Source organism: Gobio gobio (assembly GCF_949357685.1).
Source record: "Gobio gobio genome assembly, chromosome: 10".
Taxonomy (NCBI): domain Eukaryota; kingdom Metazoa; phylum Chordata; class Actinopteri; order Cypriniformes; family Gobionidae; genus Gobio; species Gobio gobio.
The window spans coordinates 46,511,290-46,531,916 of NC_137116.1; the positions used below are offsets into that span (position 1 = coordinate 46,511,290).

At 36.8% G+C, this 20,627-nt stretch overlaps 3 protein-coding genes across 6 annotated transcripts; 1 reads left to right on the forward strand and 2 right to left on the reverse strand.

Annotated features, from left to right (window-relative positions):
• Window positions 1-102: 102 nt before the first annotated feature.
• cenph (centromere protein H) lies at window positions 103-3,308 on the reverse strand. Of its 3 annotated transcripts, none has more exons than XM_079826719.1 (10): window positions 3,243-3,308; window positions 1,856-1,978; window positions 1,625-1,680; window positions 1,497-1,533; window positions 1,351-1,419; window positions 1,210-1,266; window positions 1,062-1,125; window positions 908-959; window positions 625-782; window positions 103-486 (listed from the first exon to the last, which is right to left on the reverse strand). In XM_079826719.1, exons 2-10 carry the CDS (start codon window positions 1,966-1,968, stop codon window positions 400-402), a joined length of 693 nt encoding a protein of 230 aa, XP_079682845.1. In that variant the 5' UTR covers window positions 1,969-1,978; window positions 3,243-3,308; the 3' UTR covers window positions 103-399. The 3 variants fall into 3 exon arrangements, with proteins under 3 accessions (XP_079682845.1, XP_079682843.1, XP_079682844.1); XM_079826717.1 differs by having other exon boundaries at window positions 106-486; window positions 3,121-3,274; XM_079826718.1 differs by lacking the exon at window positions 3,243-3,308 and adding an exon at window positions 2,620-2,721 and having other exon boundaries at window positions 106-486.
• Window positions 2,758-5,779, forward strand: kgd4 (alpha-ketoglutarate dehydrogenase subunit 4). Of its 2 annotated transcripts, none has more exons than XM_079826720.1 (5): window positions 2,758-2,904; window positions 3,649-3,717; window positions 4,074-4,137; window positions 4,827-5,035; window positions 5,568-5,779. In XM_079826720.1, the coding sequence occupies exons 2-5, from the start codon at window positions 3,667-3,669 to the stop codon at window positions 5,583-5,585; spliced, it is 342 nt and encodes a 113-aa protein (XP_079682846.1). In that variant the 5' UTR covers window positions 2,758-2,904; window positions 3,649-3,666; the 3' UTR covers window positions 5,586-5,779. The 2 variants fall into 2 exon arrangements, with proteins under 2 accessions (XP_079682846.1, XP_079682847.1); XM_079826721.1 differs by having other exon boundaries at window positions 2,769-2,904; window positions 3,652-3,717.
• Window positions 5,780-6,408: 629 nt separating this feature from the next.
• Window positions 6,409-20,373, reverse strand: mier3b (mesoderm induction early response 1, family member 3 b). Its single transcript, XM_079826716.1, has 13 exons — window positions 20,346-20,373; window positions 19,592-19,616; window positions 19,120-19,265; window positions 18,848-18,982; window positions 18,644-18,767; window positions 18,374-18,447; window positions 17,158-17,230; window positions 16,335-16,480; window positions 16,136-16,217; window positions 15,955-16,049; window positions 11,545-11,672; window positions 11,308-11,459; window positions 6,409-9,123 (listed from the first exon to the last, which is right to left on the reverse strand). Exons 1-13 carry the CDS (start codon window positions 20,352-20,354, stop codon window positions 8,681-8,683), a joined length of 1,632 nt encoding a protein of 543 aa, XP_079682842.1. The 5' UTR covers window positions 20,355-20,373; the 3' UTR covers window positions 6,409-8,680.
• Window positions 20,374-20,627: the final 254 nt, after the last annotated feature.

Below are 20,627 nucleotides of genomic sequence, written 5' to 3' on the forward strand. Positions count from 1 at the left end.
GGCTTCCAGGTCTGTCTCCATTCTGGTATGCAACAATTTTTCTAATTGAATAACCTTTTCCACTCAGATGCATGACATTACAGAAGTAAAACTGGCTGTGAACATGGTTTCATGTTACTTTTATTAAGGATCAGTTTGAACTTCATTTTTAAAAGGTAATTTCATCTGTAAATGGAGTTCATGTACTCTAATAATATATCCCCATTCAGGGCATTTCTAAAATATTATCTACAGTTTATATATAAAATGAGCTGTTATGAAAAGCTTAAATATACATTGTGCATGTTTCAATGAAACATCCTGGCCATAGTTCTTGACATAAATGTAAAATAAACCATTACACTAAATGGTAACAGTGAGTGCATTTACATGTGAGCTACGTTACGTTACAGATCCTCTTTAGTTAGGTATGTTCTCTAGTCCCATCGCAATGTCTCTTAATTTAGGATCATCTCTCCAGTTGACTTTACTGGCCAGTATAATTCCCTGAAAAACAAGCAAGAACATAGAGGTTCAAATGCATTGTGATCCAAAAAAACAAAGACTAAAAAGATTAAAAAGACTGATGATAAGTACACAAAGACCGATGATAAGTACACAAGCCAACATTGAGAAGCCACGTACCCGGAGCACATTTTGTAAAATGGTGGTGACTTTCTGGTATTTCTGTAGAACCGCTTCAGCTCTTTCCTTGGCTCTCTGCTGAACCTCTCCCTGATTTTCCTTCACTTGTTTCAACTCATTTATCTCCAGCATTTTTTTCTTAATTCGTCCTTTTAGGTCTAGGAAAACATGAATGAGATATGATTGTCATCTACAAACCTGCATACTAAACAAATGTGAGTGTAGCTTTCTTTTTGCATCTCATCAAAATATAACATTAAACAAGCTGGGTCATAGGAAGTACCAAGTCTTTCCTTTTGAACATCTGTGATCTGGTCCTGAAGCTCTCGTGTTTCCTGGAAAAAAAGGATCAGCAATTAAGTATTTTATGGCCATAACACCGTTTAGAAATGGAATTATACATAAATATGAGAGTGCATTTTTCTAAAAACCTATACCTTTAAAATTTTCATGGTCTTTTCACAGAGCTCAGTGTTCTGATTGGTCAGTTCCTTTAGTGCCCTGTATGATGAAAGATCGGATTACTGTTAGAACATCTGGATCAGACTACATAGATTAGATTTATTTAAATTAAGATACACTCACTCCGCATCTGCATCATTCTTAATCATCTTTTCAATGATGGCATTCCAAATCTGCATTCTAGAACACACACTCAAACATTTTAACGTGAAAACCATCAGAGATTATATTGCAAAAAGAAGCTTGACACCACATAATCTTTACCTGTTTAATACCAGTGTTTTGTTGAAGTATGAGAGTCTTGCCTGCTCTATTGCACTTTCATACTTGGATCTACAGATTGGCGAAGATGAATGTAAGGTTATTTTATAACATACCGTACAGATGTAGTTATACATTCACACACTTACAGATCTGCATCAGCTTCACATGACTCTTTGTGTTTTCCTAAGAATTAAACACAATTAGCATTAGGTTCATTATTAGTGGTTAACATTTACATAAGTGTTTTGTTTATTCAGATATAAATGAAGCTTACCCATGTTGACTTTAACATTCATTTCAAAACATTGATTTTCCATTATTTCTTTCATTCTTGAAAAAAACAAGACATACAAAGAACAATGAGCATAGTTACACTATCTATTACATACGGTGTGTAATACATAGTACTGTACATAACAGTAGTAGTTGTATACTGTTCATTTATACTCTACACATTGATGCAAGACGATAACAAACCATACAAATGAAAAGAATGGAAAATCACTTTAGCAAATGTGTGGGTGTCACTCCATCAGAAGCTGATGATGGATCAGGCAGGCTGTTCATTTCAGCAGGGTCAGTATCTGAAGATAGTCCATCGTGACCATTGGAACTCATCTTTGTATGTCTGTGCAGAAAAGGAAAAAAAATCAATCCCATTCATATATCTGATGAAGGTTGCGGAGGCCCCATATATAAAATGTATATAAATATTATTAATATTTTCTGAAAAAGTAAAACAGTTTAGTGACTTTTCTACTGTCACTAGCTTATATTGAATTGACCCCAAACAGAAACAGTCACATCTCGGAAAAACTGATTTTTTTATATAACGGATTTATGATTAAAGTTTCAATGATAGATGCCAAATGGGATTTGATTAGGTCCAATGTTCCCACACTGTTGTTTTTTTCTGCAGTAATGTATCATTGATGATGTGTGATATCAAAGCTCATGAATAAGATGAATTCGCATGCATATGTGATTGAATTGACATACTGTTTCAAGTTAATGCAGATAATGTGACATCTTCACTGCTAAATACTCGACATAACGATTGTAGTTACATATGGATAATTAATGCGACATTTAAGCATTAGTTGCCTTTTATGATAGTCCTTACATGCCCTCGTCTGTCTGGCTGCATGTAACGTTAACGTACTCTTTTTATGGGTCGAATCATTTGAGCCGGTTCGCAAAATTGGTGGTCAAGGAATTAAAACGTTACACTCACAAAGTGAGCATAGGTAAACAACTTGTCACACTTACTGTCGCTTCCGGTCCTTGCTCTTGGTGGTTTTGTTTACTAATATTACTTTTTTTTGTAAGCCGCGCAACAACAATCCTGTCCGTCTCCAAAACTGCCGCCAGGAAGTCGTCGAGACGTCACGTGACTAGGTGATCCACGAAACCCCGCCCACTTGCATCAAACCAAGCATGAGCAGAAATAAAGGATTGGCTGTCACAGGCCACTGTCATCACGGTGTTTAGTATGTTTCGGAGGTCAACATGGAAAAATAAGGTTATATTGCACTACTAGATAGCGTATTGATGGTAAGAATGTATGTTTGTTGTGCGTATTATGAAGCGTGGCTTTAGATTTTAAATGTAACGCTATGTTATAGGCAGAACCACTTGTAATGAATATTAGCAAGATGAGCTAGGGCAAGGGTACAGTGAATTCATTTAGCGCTTTTTTCTACCGTAATGCATTATTGTGTGATATCAAAGCTAATGAATTCGCATGTATATGTGAACGAATTGACATACTGTTTCAAGTCCATTCATCATGATTTACTGATGCAGCTAATGTGACAGCTTCTCTGCACACACTCGAACATAACCATTGTAGCTATTTCTGGTTAACTTAATTAATGCGACATTTTAATGACCTTTTATGATAGTCCTTACATGCCCTCGACTTGTAGTCAAATGTTATCTCTTCTTTTGTGTCGAATCTTTTCAGTGAATCATTTGAGCCGGTTCGCAAAATTGGTCTGAATCGTCATGATTAATGTTACTACCTACTAATAATTTATTATTATTATTATTATTATTATTATTATTATTATTAACGTGTTTTATTGTTAAAACTATTTTTTTTCTCAAGCCAAACGGTCTCCCGTAGTAAAACTGGCTTCATTTTTTTTTAACCAGTTCTTTGATACGAACTGTTCAAAAGAACCGATTCGCGAAAATGTTTGCCGCGTTTGTCCTTACAACATAATACAACCGTGCCCCCTTCGGGTTAATAATGTATTAACTTTGTGGTCTTTGTCGGTGTGTTTGAACCGGAAGCAGTGATCGGATGTCGTCATGGGAAGCAAAGTGAGTGGCAAGATGGCAGCTGCCAGTCGGGTCGTGCAGGTAAACACTCGCCTCAGCCTGTATATCGATCATTTTGCTGTGACATCTAGCTCATTTGAGCTCATTGTTGAAACGATGATCTCTTATCCGCGTAGTATTGAGTACTTTTGATCTTGAGTGTTTCTGCCTCACCGAAATGCTTTGATTTCACTGGCTTGACAGATGCCCTTGTGGACAGCCGAAGTTTCCTCTCTGTTTATAGCTTTATTTCACTCCTGTAAAGCACAATATCATCTCACCCACACGTTAAGCATTATGTACAGTAAATGCAATCCCTGTATGTTTATAAGTGTCTGTGGTTGTAGAAAAGTCACTTAACTGTTTTAATGTTTCTCATTACATTTATTCCTCTGCAGGCTGTGCGACCTCATGCACCTTTAATTAAATTTCCAGATCGAAATGGTGTCCCTAGGCCAAATGGTCAGTAATAACCTCATTGCCTTATTTTTGCCTGTTATTCGGTGAAATACATCGTTTTTATTTGTGTAAAGCATTAGACGCTTTCCAAACTGCTCCTCATAATAAGTGCAGTAAATTTAACACGCCAAACATTAGTTTTTGACCTAGTTTCCATTGTGGTAGATGCCCAACCTACTTGCACTGATTTAGTTAAAGGACAACTCCGGTGAAAAATGAACCTAGGGGTAATTAACACATGGTTACCGCTTGTCGAGACTGTTTTCCAAGATGGCTCCTGTCTGTATACGCGTAATGTACTGTCTTTATAAAGTATCTTCTTATTAAACTGTTTGTACACTTACAAAGTTCTCAATGCTTCGGTTTGCATGGTGGGACCCTCATTATGCTTCCGTGTTAGAGTGAGGCTATTTTGAGCCTTGTTAGTGGTATTAACTAGCGATTTAATTTTACTTATTCTATGCCCCATAGACTAGCGTTATAAGCGAATCTGTTTTTAAAGGTAAAACTCATTACATTCGATTTTCATGAAAACGCATCCCAGAGAACGATCTACTCAGTAACCATGTGTTAATTACCCCTAGGTTCATTTTTCACCGGAGTTGTCCTTTAAGTCATGGTAGCAAACTTCAAAGCTTGCTCTACTAGTGTAAAAGCTTGTAACTCTTTTTTTGTGTGTGCTGCATTTTCAGTACAAGAGGTACTGAAGGTGCTTACAGCCAGTCTCCCACAGATCTCCCCATCCGCACCTCCACCTGCAACGTCAATATCCCCTCCACCCAGACCACCGGGCCCCGTCAGCCGACTGCCGGGCACCCCTGACAGCGTCTCTGCAGTTAAAGATCTCCCTCAGAGATACCGCAGGAGAACCCTTGCATTAGATGAAATGGACTACATCCAGGTTAGTGTTCTTTTATTTTTACAGAGGGAATCAGTATCCTTATATTTGAGAGAATATGAAAAACGCATTTCATTTCAGTTTTAACGATTGGTAACACTAACTTAAAGCCTTTTTGTATAATGCATTATAAAGGTGTTCATAATGTCCGTTATAATGCATTATATATTTTCATAAATAAATAATTGTAAATAAGGTCAAAATGCATTATAATATTCACAGACTCCTTGTTACATCTGAACTTGGTTGTTTGCCGTGTTTTAATACATTATGCTTTCTAAAGGTGCGTTACAATTATTCATGAGATCACACAATGCATTATTAGGTGCATTACAAGCCATAATTACTGTATTAAAAATACTTTTATAATGCATTATAAATAAAGGCTTTAATGTAAGGTGTTACCTGACATATCTGTACTGTTCTGGAGCTTGGAGAAATATAAACGCATTTATAAATGTTGTAATGTTTTTAGAACAAAAATAGACCAGATTATAGACAAACCACTGACCATAGCTTGTTTTCTCTCTTGCAGCGAGGCGGACCAGAGTGATTCGTCTGCTCCAGTTTATTCAGACTCCTTATTTGTGGAAATGTTGGCTGACACTTTTTCTCAATATAAGAGTTCATAATGTCATCTAAATAAATTATAGTTATATTGTACATACAGATTATCATTGGACAGTTATAAAGCCTACAATTGGTTGTACAGGTGCTCTGTATTTACATTAAAATGCAAAACTCTTTGCCTTCCTTCCATCTGTGTTGTATTGGCCACTCTGGCCAGCACCTCTTCTGACCATCATGAACAGAGTTGAGGAATTTCCTCTTCAATTTCATTATATATTCTGGATTCAGAGAAAAGCATTGAGTGCATGTTCTACAGGTCTCTGATCACTACGAGTATTGCAAATCTGGACGATTAAAATATTTACACATTTTTGAACGTTTGTTTTCAGTTGTCTTTTCTTTCTTTATATAATCATAACCATCTCACCATATTTTACGTATTGAGTTAGATGTAAATTACCACAGTAAGCTGCCACATTTATTTCCAGAGCTTTTATTCCTGGAGCTTTTTACACCAAGTAATAAAGTACAACAAAAATACAAAATAATGAAAAACCAACCAAAAGGCAATACAATTATATGTACATATTTTATAAACAATAGAGATATCTGAATAATTCTGTAATTAAATGTTATGATTGTCTGTATATATGGATATACATTTATAGGATTTGTTGGTTTTATTCACAAGTTTTGCCATTTGCCCTCCCCTTTATGGTTGAATGTAAACCTCTATTTAATCATTCTTTTCATTTCTAAATTAAATACATAACACACACATCCACTTTACCAAACTCTTCTCAATATTTTGAAGATGTAAAACGTTTACTTCTATAGGTCAAAACAACCTGTACATTCAGGTATTTTAGTTTGTCTTTAAAATGAAACTACATAAAACATTTGGGGGTAAAATTACTGTCGATGTACTTCAGAAAATCAAGCTGAAGTTCACTTTCATTTATAAAAAGTACTAATACAGAATAGTAGGAGCACAGAGACTTTAAGTATGAAAATAAAAAAACTTTTTATATGAGCACCAAGTACTACATTTGTTGTATGCTGTGCATGATAAATTTCTCTGCTTGATTTACAGACACTGAAAACATTTTGAACGAAAAAGATTGACAGAGATAACCAACTCTTTGTAGTGCTTTCTATCCCGTCAAGGAATAATGGCATCTATGGATCCATTCCACTTCTGTAATCGCAGCTCCAAACATGCTACTATGTTATAACTATGTAGATGCACAAGACTCTTTCAACTCAACTTATAATTGCAAACTGCAGTGCATTCAATAGAAAATAGACTCTTCACATTACTATTAGCAGCTGTAAGTATCAAGGGTGTAAGAATCACGGTGAACAAATGAAACCCAGTCTACTGAGCAAAGAGATGAACAAATAGGTTTAAATGAGAGCGTCCAAAAAGCATGTGCCACGCAAATGTCCATTTCTACACATCTCCCTCTCTCAAAAAAAAAGCTGTGGCATTTTTGCAAACGACCACCGTGAGCATGCATGTTTTTGACGTCTCTTACTGCAGTAAAGAAACAAAGGCAAGAATAAGATATGGATACTGTAAGACTTACAGAAACACAACAATCTATACATATCTACATATTATTGCCATAAACAAAAACTTGTAGCATTTTTGGAATACCCTAATCAAAGGCAATTGTTTAGTATACAAATGAATTCTATGGTAAATCGTTTTAAAATGCAAATAACAGGAAGGACTCGAGCTCAGAGGCAGTATCGGTTCTGATACAGTGCGGCAAGCTGACTGCTTTTTGGCATTTAATATTAATCAGCTTGAAATATGTCAAAGGATCCACAAGAGTCCAATCTGCTTAATGCATACAATATACAACAATGTAAAGAACTTAGGATAGAGAGCTTAACATATAAAGAGGTCCAGGGTGATTAGCTCAATTAACATTCAGGTGTTCTCGGTACCTCTGGCAGCTACAAAATATACATAATGCATAGCAGAAAATGAAAAAAATAACACTGGTTGAACTGGAAAAGCGCCTGCAGTTTAAAACACCAGCAGACGCTACTGATGATTTGTAAAAATGACCTGTGAAGGTAATGACTAGCATGCTTTGCAAGCTCAAAGGGGAATCATAAACGACCTGCATCCGATATTTATACACAACTTATTCTAATACTGTCAAATGCAGGTGACTGCCCCATAGTGTTTCATAAAACGTTACTCGAGTGCCAAATCTTGGACCAAAAGAAAAATAAATCTATAGCAGAAACTTTTGGGACTGGAAAATCTACATTTCTAACAGTGCGTAGCTGAGAAAGATTCAATCTGCATTCTTCTCAGTCAATCGTGAAACTTGAGAATAAAGCAAAAAGTAAAAGAAAACATTCCAGCAAAATTTTGGTAATACACCAAATTTTGCTCAATGATCAAACCCAAAAAAACAAGCTATTAAATGTTCGGATTACCACGATAAATTGAGAGTTATTAAAGCTTATACTTAAAAACATCCTAACTCGAACACCAACCAAAAACGAGATACAAAGTGCTCTTTGTTTAAACATGTAAGTCTCCTGCTCCAAGAAAAACACCATTTTCAATTACAAAAGCCAGTTTCCTGATATACAAAATGCTACATTTCCCAAGGCTTAGTCTATCTCGGGCGGTGTAAACACTGGAAAAAAAAGTACCCATTTTTGAAACGGACACACATACATGAAAAGCCTAAAACAACGACAACGACAAAATGCAGTTTTGGCGGCAGCAAATATTTCATGAGACAATAAAACTGAAAGATGCAGGCGTTGGGATGAGTACAGTAAGAGACTTAAGCTCCAGCATTTAGGTTTAACTGTATATCACCGAAGACAAAAAGGATATTAAATATCTGAAGGACCAGAAAAATAAATGGCTATTTAAACTCTTGAGAAATCAAGATTTCTTAGCTCTGTACAATAAAGACATCACTGATGTCATATTCCAAAAACCAAAAACGACCAAAAAGTATATTCATATATAGATATTTTTTCTTAATTTAAAAAATAACTAATAGTCAGTGAGCAAGATGTCTGGATGGCAGAAAGGAGTCAGTCGGACTGAAGTGCAGTGTGTTGGTGATGTCGTGAATGAGAGCCAATGAAACCGTTGGCTTCGCCACTCCCTATGCTGCTGAAGTCTGTGACCGACACCGCCATTGTGGTGCCTGTAATGCGATGTGCGCGTCTGCCCTCGAAGTCCACGCCCAGGTTAGTAACGGACACATCGTTAATGAAGGACTCCGAAAGGCCCATCTTGAGCCTCTTGGAGGGCCGTTCGCAGTCTTTGGTGCTGCACACACTGATCTGGCCCAGATCTGAGCGGTAGAAGCCAGAGTCCAGCATGTTGAGGTCTCCGTTCGTGGCGTAGCTGAGCTGATCGTCATGGTTCATGGCTCCTCTGTGTAAACTCTCCAGAGGAGGGAAATAAGGGGAGTCTAAACAGCTCATGTCTCCTGGACCGCTGCACACAGTTGCTACGCTGTTACTAAGGGCTGCAAGAAAAAGAACCAAAACAGACTATCTTTGTCAAAATGCATGACTGTATTTGTAAGATTTTTACACATATACACTGGCTGTCAAAAGTTTGGAATAATAATCTTTTGACATATTTTTGAAAGAATATAGAAGTCGCGTATGCTGACAAATGCTGTATTTTGTTTTATCAAGAATACAGTAAAAACAGCAATATTGTGAAATATTATTACTAACTAACTTATTAATATTATTTTCTATTTTAAAATGTAATTAATCCTGTGATGGCAAAGCTGAATTTTACAGTATCATTTAATTTGCTGATTAGATGCTCAAGAAACATTTCTTATTATCAAGGTTGAAAGCAGATGTGCCGCTTCATATTTTTGTGGAAAGTTTGGGGTAAGTAAATATAGAAATTCATACTTTTATTCAACAAGCGCACATTAAATTGATTCAAATGACAGTAAAGACATTTATAATGTTACAAAAAAAAATCTAGTTCAAATGAAAACGTTCGATTCATCAAAGAGTCCTGATGAAAATGTACTACAGATCCTGTAAAAAATATTAAGCAGCAAAAACTGTATTCCACATTGATAAGAACCATTGTTAATAAAGGAGCACCAATAATAATTGATAATAACTGAGCACTAAATAAGCATATTAGAAAGATTTATTAAGTATCATGTGACACTGAAGACTGGAGTAATTCAGCTAAAATAGAAAAGAATCATTTTAAAATGCAATAATATTTCACAATATTACCATTTTTTACTGTATTTTTGATCAAATAAGTTCAGCCGAGGGGAGCACAAGAGACTGATTTCATAGACTAAATATTTACTTTTCAAATGATTCAAAACGTTTGACCACCAAAGTACCATTATACTAGGGCTGGCCGATATGGCAAAAAAAAAAAAAAAAAAAAAATCACAATTTTGGTATACATCCCGGTATTTTCTACGTTTTTCTTTTAAGAGAGAAAAAAATCTGCATTTATTTTAATAACTTTATTTCATATCCTGCCCAATGATGTCCTAAAACAATATTGATATTGAAGGCTATAAACAAATACAGGGAATGTAATGTAGGCTATGGAATATATTATGTACAAAAAGAGGGTTTACAATCTTTTTAAAGTACTAAACTAAAAATGAAAATAAAAACAAAAGCATATTAGCCTATATTTGATTACCCCATTATAATGGTCACTTTCATAAAAATATGTGTAGGTTTAAAATTCAACATATGGCACATTTATTGTCCAGCAACAAATATTTTAGAAATATGTATACTTTAGTCAGAATTATTGGGTTCCTATTCTATTGCGCTCCGTCTGTTTGGCGCGAATACACGTGGCGGCGCTCATTCACGGAAGCCTGAATTTTAGCAGAGATTCACATGCAGAAGGCTTATTCTCTCCTGACATATTTGCATGACTTTCTAACATTTACAGATGGAGAATATACCTATGAAATGTAAGTTATGCACTGAGGAAAGCACCGCATTTCAAACGCATTAAACACACTTCAAATATTCATCTGTCTGTCAGCACAAGCCGATCTCTCAGAGCATCTGACAGGGCAAGCTGCTTTAAACTATAAATGTTAACTATATTTTACCAGTTATTTTGAAGCCCTTAATATCAAGCACGTGTCATGTTTAGGACAAATTTTATCATGCACTTTCCCTGCATCAGCTCATTCTCCACTATTTTTCAGATGCGTTCGTATCAAACTACTGTATATCGATATAAACAGTATACTTAGTACACTAACAGTATACCGCCCAGCCCTACATTATATACTTGTGTAAAATTTCTGAAGAAAAAACAGGGATAGGTATGATAAAGAGATTCTTGCTGATAGCATTACAAGTGTGTGGTTTCCTTCAGAAATATTTGGATAATATATTTAAAATATATATTTTTTTAAATAGTTGCATTTTTTAAAATTAAAATAAAAGAAAGAAAGAGGCAAATGCATCTTTGTTCATTCATATGCAAAATGTTGTTAATCAGTCAGTAAATTAGTCATTTGGTTGAGTCAGTTAACTCAGTGAAGGGTTCATCTGATTCAAAATGCTAACAATCATTTTGTCATCTTTTTGAGTGATTCATTAAAAGAACCGGAATAAATGATTAATACATTTATAAGAATAAATAATTTGTGAATCATGACTACCATGTCAGCTGAGCTCACCTGTGAGGTCACTGGCAGTGATGGAGTTGAGCAACCCGAGCTGTTGCTCTGCCGACGCCTCCATCCTTCCCCCTGCTCCTGCTGAACACACGGATAATGAGCTGTCCACCGCCAGACCCTCCGCCTCATCCACCAGCCGGTCCATCAGGTCTCTTGAGGACACAACCAACACATACTTTCCTTGAAACGCACATTATCACACAGGCACAAGCACCAATTTCACATCCTAGCACTTACGTCACACCAGGGTAACAACTGTACTTCTTCTTGCCGAATCGGTTCTGTTGAGCAAAGTAGTCAAAACGTTCCGACTTTTTCCACATGTAATAAAAAGCCACACATTCTGCAACAGTCCGTGTCTGAACCTGAAAAAAAGACGAAAGAAGCTATGAGAATATAGCCATGTACAACAAAAATAAAGTAAAGGTGAAGTGTATAATGTCTGGGTGAAGTGTATAATGTCTGCATAACTAACCAAAGTTGCACAATGACTTTTTACAATGTAAGGTTTTCACTGCATATTAAATGTATGCATATATATTGTTAAAGGGTTAGTTCACCCAAAAATGAAAATTCTGTCATTAATTACTCACCCTCATGTCGTTCGACACCCGTAAGACCTCCGTTCATATTCGGAACACAAATAAAGATATTTTTGTTGAAAGGTGATGGCTGAGAAAGGCTTCAGATAGGCCTCCATTGGCATTCAGTACATTTAAACTCCCAAGACCCATAAAAGGCACTTAAAACGTCGTTACAAAGTCCATCTCACCACAGTGACTCTACAATAATTTTACGATGCGACGACAATAGTTTTTGTGCGACAATAGTTTTTGTGCCTCCACGACGCATGCGCGAGAATATGACGCAGATCCGACGTTCGGACACATGACCCAGAAGCGATTTGTTTACAAGCAGAGGAAGACTCGCGTATCTAAGCTGTTGAATTCTACATTGATCGTGCTTTAGGTCTCGGCGTAGTTCTCAAAATGGGGCTTAAGTGTGCATTTCATGGATTCCCGAACGCTGGCGCTACGTCATATTCTCGCGCATGCGTCGTGGAGGCATACACGGAAGACAATAAAAAGTTGGATAAAAGTGTTATTTTGATTTTTTTTTGCGCACAAAAACTATTGTCGTCGCATCGTAAAATTATTGTAGAGCCACTGTGGTGAGATGGACTTTGTAACGACGTTTTAAGTGCCTTTTATGGGTCTTGGGAGTGTAAATGTACTGAATGCCAATGGAGGCCTATCTGAAGCCTTTCTCAGCCATCAGCTTTCAACAAAAATATCTTCATTTGTGTTCCGAATATGAACGGAGGTCTTACGGGTGTCGAACGACATGAGGGTGAGTAATTAATGACAGAATTTTCATTTTTGGGTGAACTAACCCTTTAAAGGGGACCTATTATGCAAATTCACTTTGACATGGTATTTGAACATAAATTTGTGTCATTTATAACAACCACCTTGTAATGGTAAAAATCCACCAAAATTCAGTTTCTATGCAATGTGACGTCACATATGCTTAGTCCTCGCCAGAGCATTTAACAGCAGCATTCAAGTAAGAAATGTATTCTTATTAAAGCTACTAAAGTTATTCAATCAAGAGCAGTGAGTGATTTTCTGTTTTCTTTTGTTGTTTGATTCATAACAGCATATTTAGCAGTAGGTACTGTATATTACGCTGCTTTCACGTTTATACACAGATCTAATATGCACATGCGATTTCTTTACTTGCGGTTTAAGTTCACAGACATAACCGACTGTGTTTATGTGAACTTTGTGTGTTTTTGACATAACTGTGTGTATTTGACAGTTTAAGCGCAATAAGACAGGAAAGAGAACTTAGGCCCAATCCCATTTCTACCCCTTAGCCCTTCTCTTTCCCCTACCCCTTCGTTTTGCGCGTTCACGTGAAGGGGTAGGGGTGTCTCGATTCTTTTTTGGCTGGAGTGGTAGGGGTAGGGGGAAGGGCCAGATAGCCCTTCAAACGAAGATTTTTCAGGACCACACTTCGAACGAAGGGGTTATGAGGAGTTTCACTCCACCGACTACCGTGCTGCTAGAATGTGTGTGTGTTGCCACTCGGAATCGATCACTTGTGTGTCGCCTGGCTGCCCGTTTCTCCGTAGCTTGCTAAACGCACTATTTGGGTGATTTGAACACATTAATAATAGTTAAAAAATATATATCTGGTCATCCTTCATAACGCAGTCGATATTTACATCACATATCGTCTGTAAACTCTCGCGTTACCAAGGCAACGACTGACTTGAAGTATAACGTATGAACATTATCGCGGCAGCAAAGTAGAAAACGAAACCATATCCGTACCGGTCGGCTCGGATCAGCACGGAATGGAACGGTTAATAAACAAAGAGAACAGTTTGGTCCAATGGAAATGCGGCTTCGCTAGTCTTGTATGTTCTGTATCATTCTGTATCATCTTAGGAAACTCTGGCTCATATGTTTTTGAACTGAAAACGAGCGGCATTTTATTAAGTCCAAATACAGCGCAAAACTCTGTTGGGAGTGAGTAATTTGTTAAACGTGCTCGCGCCTGATTTCTGTTAGATATAGCCTACGCACTTCATTGCTGTTCATACTGGTTAAATATCACAGGATTTTATAATAAAAGAAACGGGGTATGATGACGTGTAATGGTATAGTAGTGGTGTCCCATTTCTTAGGGGAATATTTTCACCCCTACTCCTTGGCACTCTGTTTCAAGGGGCAAGGGGAACAGGTAGGTGTAGGGGTAGGGGAAGGCGAAGGGGTATAAAATACAATTGGGATTGGGCCTTAGTCTAATACTCATGGTCTAATACTGACATCCAGCTCTATGTGCACGTGCTTCAGATGTGTGCGCTCAGAAGACCATATATCAGAAGTTTAGACTGATATGGGTTTTAAACGAATGCAGATAATAAACTTTCATGATGATTAAGAACTGCAACGTAACATCAGCGTGACCGCGATAGAGATGATAATCAAAACCAAACATGTTTTAGTTTTTGGCAGAGTATTTGCATTTAAAGATACATGCACAAAAACAGCATATTTTTCCTTCCACTCAAAAATGGGCACTTACAACATGGTATAATAAATAATCTGTGGGGTATAGGGATGTAATGATTCAGTCAGAGCCAGTTGAAAATCGATACAAATGTGTGACGATTCAAGTCGGTTGAGATGTTAAACGAATGTCACGATACATGTTTTAAACAGCAGGGATGCTGAAACCATATACTGTCACCTCGCTTTACAGGCACGATAGCAACGAGCAAGTTGTAGCTAGCGTTACGGACTGCGCATGCACACTGCTGCGGAGAAGAGTGAAATCAGTGAATGTTTTCAGTTCATTCATATGGAAGTTGAGCGCGAGCACACCCGTGTGCACGCACCGTCAAACAGAAGCATGGCGACGGCAAGCACATAGTTTACGTGGACTCTTTACGGAAGTGTGGCTGCATTTTGACTTTCCGAAGACTAATAATCACCACAGTGAGAGGCTCCAGTCACCTCCATCTGCATGTGAAAAGATAATAGGCCAAACCACACTGACCGGCGGATTTGCAGCCCCACTCACGGCATCGAGGGCGATTGCCACGGAGATGTACATCAGGTGCATCAGTGTTTTCACAGCGAAAGATACAAGGCTGTTTTCAGCCGTAGTAAATGGATTCCAGGCTCTTCATCATCAAGAAAAAGACCAGCACGAGGATGTATTCCACTTACTGAAGGAGAACGCTGTGCTGTTGCAGAACCAGGTGTTGTATTTATTTTACTATCTCTTTCTCTAAATGTGTACATAGATTTTTTTTTTCAATAATTCATTGATTATTATTAGGGGTGCTCCGATTGATCGGCAACCGATCTCGATCAGTCGATAATTGCTTTGGGATGATTGATCGGCGGTCTCCAAAAAGGCCGATCTCATGAACCGATCGCATGCTGAGGACACATAAAACCTGCACGGCATGGTCAGATACACACAAATGTATGTACTAAATGACCGTCTTGACGAGTATGCACATATACCCCGTCGTGACTCGCGAGTGAACGTTTGTGCAACTGCATGTAACCTATCCGTGTTCGCTCTTAAAGTGACAGCTGTCGAATAAACTGCTGCTGTCTCTGAGTTTCTCTTTGTCTTGTGGTGTTTGATGAACCTTTATGACACTCACTGCTCTTGAATGACTAACTTTTGCAACCTTAAGTGTAAGGATTAATCTCATTTAATTTTTTCAGGGACGACCAATATTAATTTACATTTGACTTCTTATTAAATGTCTTTAGTATTTCTTACCTCAATACTAATGTTAGACCTACCTGAAAAATTGTTTTTAAAAACAAAAATGCACTGCATGATCAAATATTTAGGTGAGATAATTATATACATTTATTATATACATTTATTTGGGAAAGATGGCCTTCAGTAGCCTTAAGTTATCTAATTTTCTAAAATAAACACTTGGTGGTTCTCCTTAATTTAGAGTTCCATCCCTACTTAATCTTTACCAAACTTTTGAACAGTAGTGTAAATGTGTAGTGTAGTAGCGTAGAAAAACAACAACATTGGCAAAGTAATACTTTCCACCAGTTGATGAGCCCAGTGAAAATGACAACATACATTACTTGCCTTGTGTTTCTGAATGAGATGGAAGTTTTTCTCATAAATCTGCAGCGCATGTTCGAAGTTCCTACATTCATCTTCTGACCACGGTGGGGATTCTTCTATCAAAACAACATAAAGAGAAGTGAACATTTATGCCACTACAGGGACGAAAGATTTTAAGCTGGTCCTGTACAGAACAACCTACCCTTCGAGGTCTTCACATTACTGCAGTATCGCGTCAGTGCCTCTCGGGTGTCGTAATTACATTTTAAAAGCTCAAACAAGGCCTAGAAAGGAGGTCATTGGAAAAAATGCAATTAAAACCATAGCAGCAGCTCTCAAATGAGCGGAAGATTTTTTACACGAGTTATTTTAATTAATGGGAGCCTTTAGAGAGCACAGACCTGTTCGTTATCTCGTATGTGTTCAGACGTGGAATCTTGTGTGCCGTCATCTGTAGACTGTGACAGCGCTTCTCTGAGGTAGTCTCTCACTTTACACTCTGACAACACGTCAGGACACCACAGCAGCTGATCGTCCTCCTCGTACACTTTACAACACAATACACATTCAAACTGGTCTCATTCACAGTGATTTCCATGTGATACAATCATTTTTCTACCTAACTAACGAGTTTACAGACACAATGGCTTTTCTGAAGTAAATATAACATTGTGACATTGTGCACAAGCTGTTTTATTGATGTCTTTCCACGGTTAAAACACAGAGCGATTTCATGAGACGTGATACATTAAGTTGCCCTGTATCTTTCAGCATACCTTCTGATGTTCATTCATGTTTACTTTGTGCTATAACTAGTAGTAAAGCAAAAGAGATGATCGGTTCACATGCACTCAGCACTGCCGCTTCGCTTAAACTCTGGAACTACAGCGATCTGTCACGCCACATTAAAGAGCACCAAAACTATTTATTATTTGAATTTCCTGATAAAACGGACACTTTGAAAGCGAAGACTTTGTGTCGTATCAAAAGTAACAAGCACAAAACCTATTTATTGGATGGGAGGGGCGCTACAAATAATGATTTGTTCAGGCATTAACTGAAAACAGCATAGATTCTTGGGATTTAAGTCAGTATTGGTTCATCAAAATGAGAATCGATTAAAATCGAGAAATCAATATTTTCAACACGGCTCAAGTGATTCATAGTATTTACTATGGTTTATTACAGTTAAAAGTTACACCAAGCCATTTAAAACACACTTACCTTTTTCATCATCATTGTAGTGGTTAAGCCCCATGGGAACTTCTGCTTGATACTGAGACCCAACCATTATTTCCTGCGTTTTGAAGCAAAAAAAAGGAAATAAATATAAACAAATATATACCATTATATTTCCCTAATTATTTACGGGTTATGGGTTATACCATAGTAGGGAAAAAAATACTATGGTAGTCAATGGTTGCTCTATCTGATTGGTTACAAACATTCTTCAAAATATCTTCTTTTGTGTTCAGCAGAACAAAGAAACTCATACAGGTTTGGAACAACTTGAGGGTGAGTAAATGATGACAGAATTTTCATTTTTGGGTGAACTATCCCTTTAAGACCCATTTAAAATGATTTAAGAACTAGGACTCAATACTTCAGTAAATTTAAGACTTTTTAAGGCCTTAAAATTTTGATATTTAAGACATTTAAGACTTTTTAAGATCCCGCAGGTACCCGGAGTTAAATAACGTCTTAAATGAACTTGTGAGAAAATGAGATGCACGTGACAGCGCTTCAGATCCGCGTCATGTCTTAAAGTGACAGCATCTTAAAATGACAGCAGCACTGATGATGTCTGTCATTAATGTTCATCAAAGAACAACGGGAACAGAGAAAATTGTAACTTTAATGATTTATTTCAATTATTTATGCAGTTAAGAAAGGTGTTTGATAACTATTACATTTCTGTATAGGCTATGTCTAACAGGGAAGGCCATGGGTAAATATAACATTTATTATAATGGGTTTATGTAAAGATTGTTTTAAGTTCACTTAAATTAAAAGTTATTTTTTAAAAGCCTAATAAATGTTGAAATTGGTAGCTTTCAGTTATACACTAATGTAATGTCATTGATGTTTCATAAAGACATTAGTATCAGTGATGGCCTTTATTCCTAAAAAGATGCCATTACAACAAATATTTAAAATATTCTGTCTTTAAATTGTTTCTACAATATCAAAATATTAAAAATTCCAATGTTTTAATCGCGATTAATTATAATTAATTACAGAACATTTTTGATGAATTAGTTCATTTTTTTATTGATCCCCAGCACTAAAATAAATATATATAAATATAAATATATATATATATATATATATATATATATATATATATATATATATATATATATATATATATATATATATATATATATATATATATATATATAAGAGAATGTGTACAACATATGAATAATATGAGACTAACCTTTCTAGAATCTTCACTGCTCACACCGTCCTCCTCCCCCTCAGATTCTTTATCACCATCATATGTTGCGTTGGCTGGAAGAAAAATCACAAATTTGGTACATTAAATATATTTGCATATACCTTTAAAAAGCAAAAATATGTTTGAAGGGGTCATGTGTTTTTAAATTATGACATTTTCCATGCAGTCTATGCAAGTTTAAGAAAACATGAACAGCATCATGTAGAAACACAAAATGTACTAGTAGAAGATAGTAATGACTCTTCTCACATCTGAGTGTTCTAGGGAAGAAGTCTGTGGCATCATGGGAAGTAACAGAAGGGGTCAGATCATCAGCAGAGGACTGGGTCTCCTCCTCATAATCTCCTGACAAGAGATCTTTCGCTATCTCCTCCTGCAGCAAAAGACCATTAGTGATTTCATCTGATTGACGGTTTCCCCTAGCTGGCACTAAAGCAGAATCATGTCAATTACCTTATCCAGGGTCATGTCAGGCAGATCATCAGCTAGTTCAACAGAAGAACTATCCATGCTAGATCCCGCTCCTGTGCTGACTGACGCCTCATAACGATACATAGCCAACAACTCCTCGATCGGCATGTTCCCCTCCTGTTCATGTAAGGAAAAAAAAATGTGTCACAGCAGAAATATGATCCTTATCATACATGTATTGTAACAGAGTTAACACAATACATACACTTTCGAATGGGGGGAAAAAATGTGGATTGTTATGAATGCATGTTTACCCTCTCCAAGTCAGACAATTCTGCACGGAAATTCTTCTCTCCATCCAAAAGCTCTTCCTCCTCCAAAGTTCTCTCATCATCATACTCATGAATTAACATCTCAGCTGTTGGATCAAAATCGTGGTCCTCTGAGGACAAAGAGCCAACTGGGAAAAGAAATTAAACTCGGTTACTGATTTTAGCATTTGGTGGAATTTGATAGAAATTTTGCATGTGCTTATGTTTGTTCGCACATTTCTAAAAAGTTAATATTGTGCAAATATTTGCAAAATGGTCACTTCATTTCTACATTTTGTACATCTCATTTTATAATTACATTTTTACATCATTATATGAACTGCCCTGCCCTTTGGATAGAAGTATTGGCTACTGGAAAACCCATATTGGTCCACTATTACTCTTATTACTACTGACAATACAATAATAACAATAATAATACTACTAATAAACAATACACAAACAATAAACATACCAGGGCTCGAACTCCCAAAGGAAGCCTGTACAGACAGATGTAAAGAAAAAGAAAAATAAGGCAGAACACTTGTATTATTACATGATGCAAAATGCATTATAGTACAATGATCAGCACAAACGTATGAAACCGAATGAATATCCAATTTTTCATCCGTCTGCGTGCAAAAAGTAAAATTAAAACCCATGACAGACTGTACATCGATGTAAATACAAGACGGGGCCCCCTCTTATAAAACATCATAATATGTGTCTATATATTAATGCAACAAAATTACTGACACAAACCAAACAACCATCATATATATACGGATGCTGTCATCCTCTATAAACACCGCAAAATCCTTTTTTGCTCACACCATAAACAAATCTTTTCTGCACGTTAACATCCCATTTGCATGCCCACAATATATTAAAACACGACGAAGCCCACAAAATAGTCCAATGCGAAATGAAAACGACGTTTATATCGAGTAATGTATCAATTACAGGCGACGATTTCTTGTTTGTTTGTTTTTTTTCCCTGTGAGCTAACGGGGATGAAATTCAGAGGCCTCTCCGATCGATCCTGATATCACTCTTCACTTATACCGGGTTACCATCGTCAGTTTTACACAATTATTACTAAAACCCCAGCCGCATACAAATCAGGCCCTAATTTACGCATATATATCAACGAAAGCCATAGCTATCACACTAAATAGTTAAAGAGATGGATTTAAAATCGAATACTTTTTTCCAGCTATCCAGCTTACCTCCGCCATATTGGTATCTTTGGCCTCATAGGTTGGCTGTGCTGGTGCTGCAGTACCCGGATGGATACAGGGAGCCAATGATGCACGCAGAACTTTTGGCACACTTTTCAAATTTTACATTTACAGCAAACAGGGTTTTAGGTTTGGGCTGTTCATGGACCTCACAGTAGTCTGCATGGTTATTATAGCCTACTTAATAATTAGCATAGATATTTACACATTCAATACGTTTTTTCACTTGCACATTCTAACAGGTGAAATGTGTTTTCTGCAAGCCCCCAG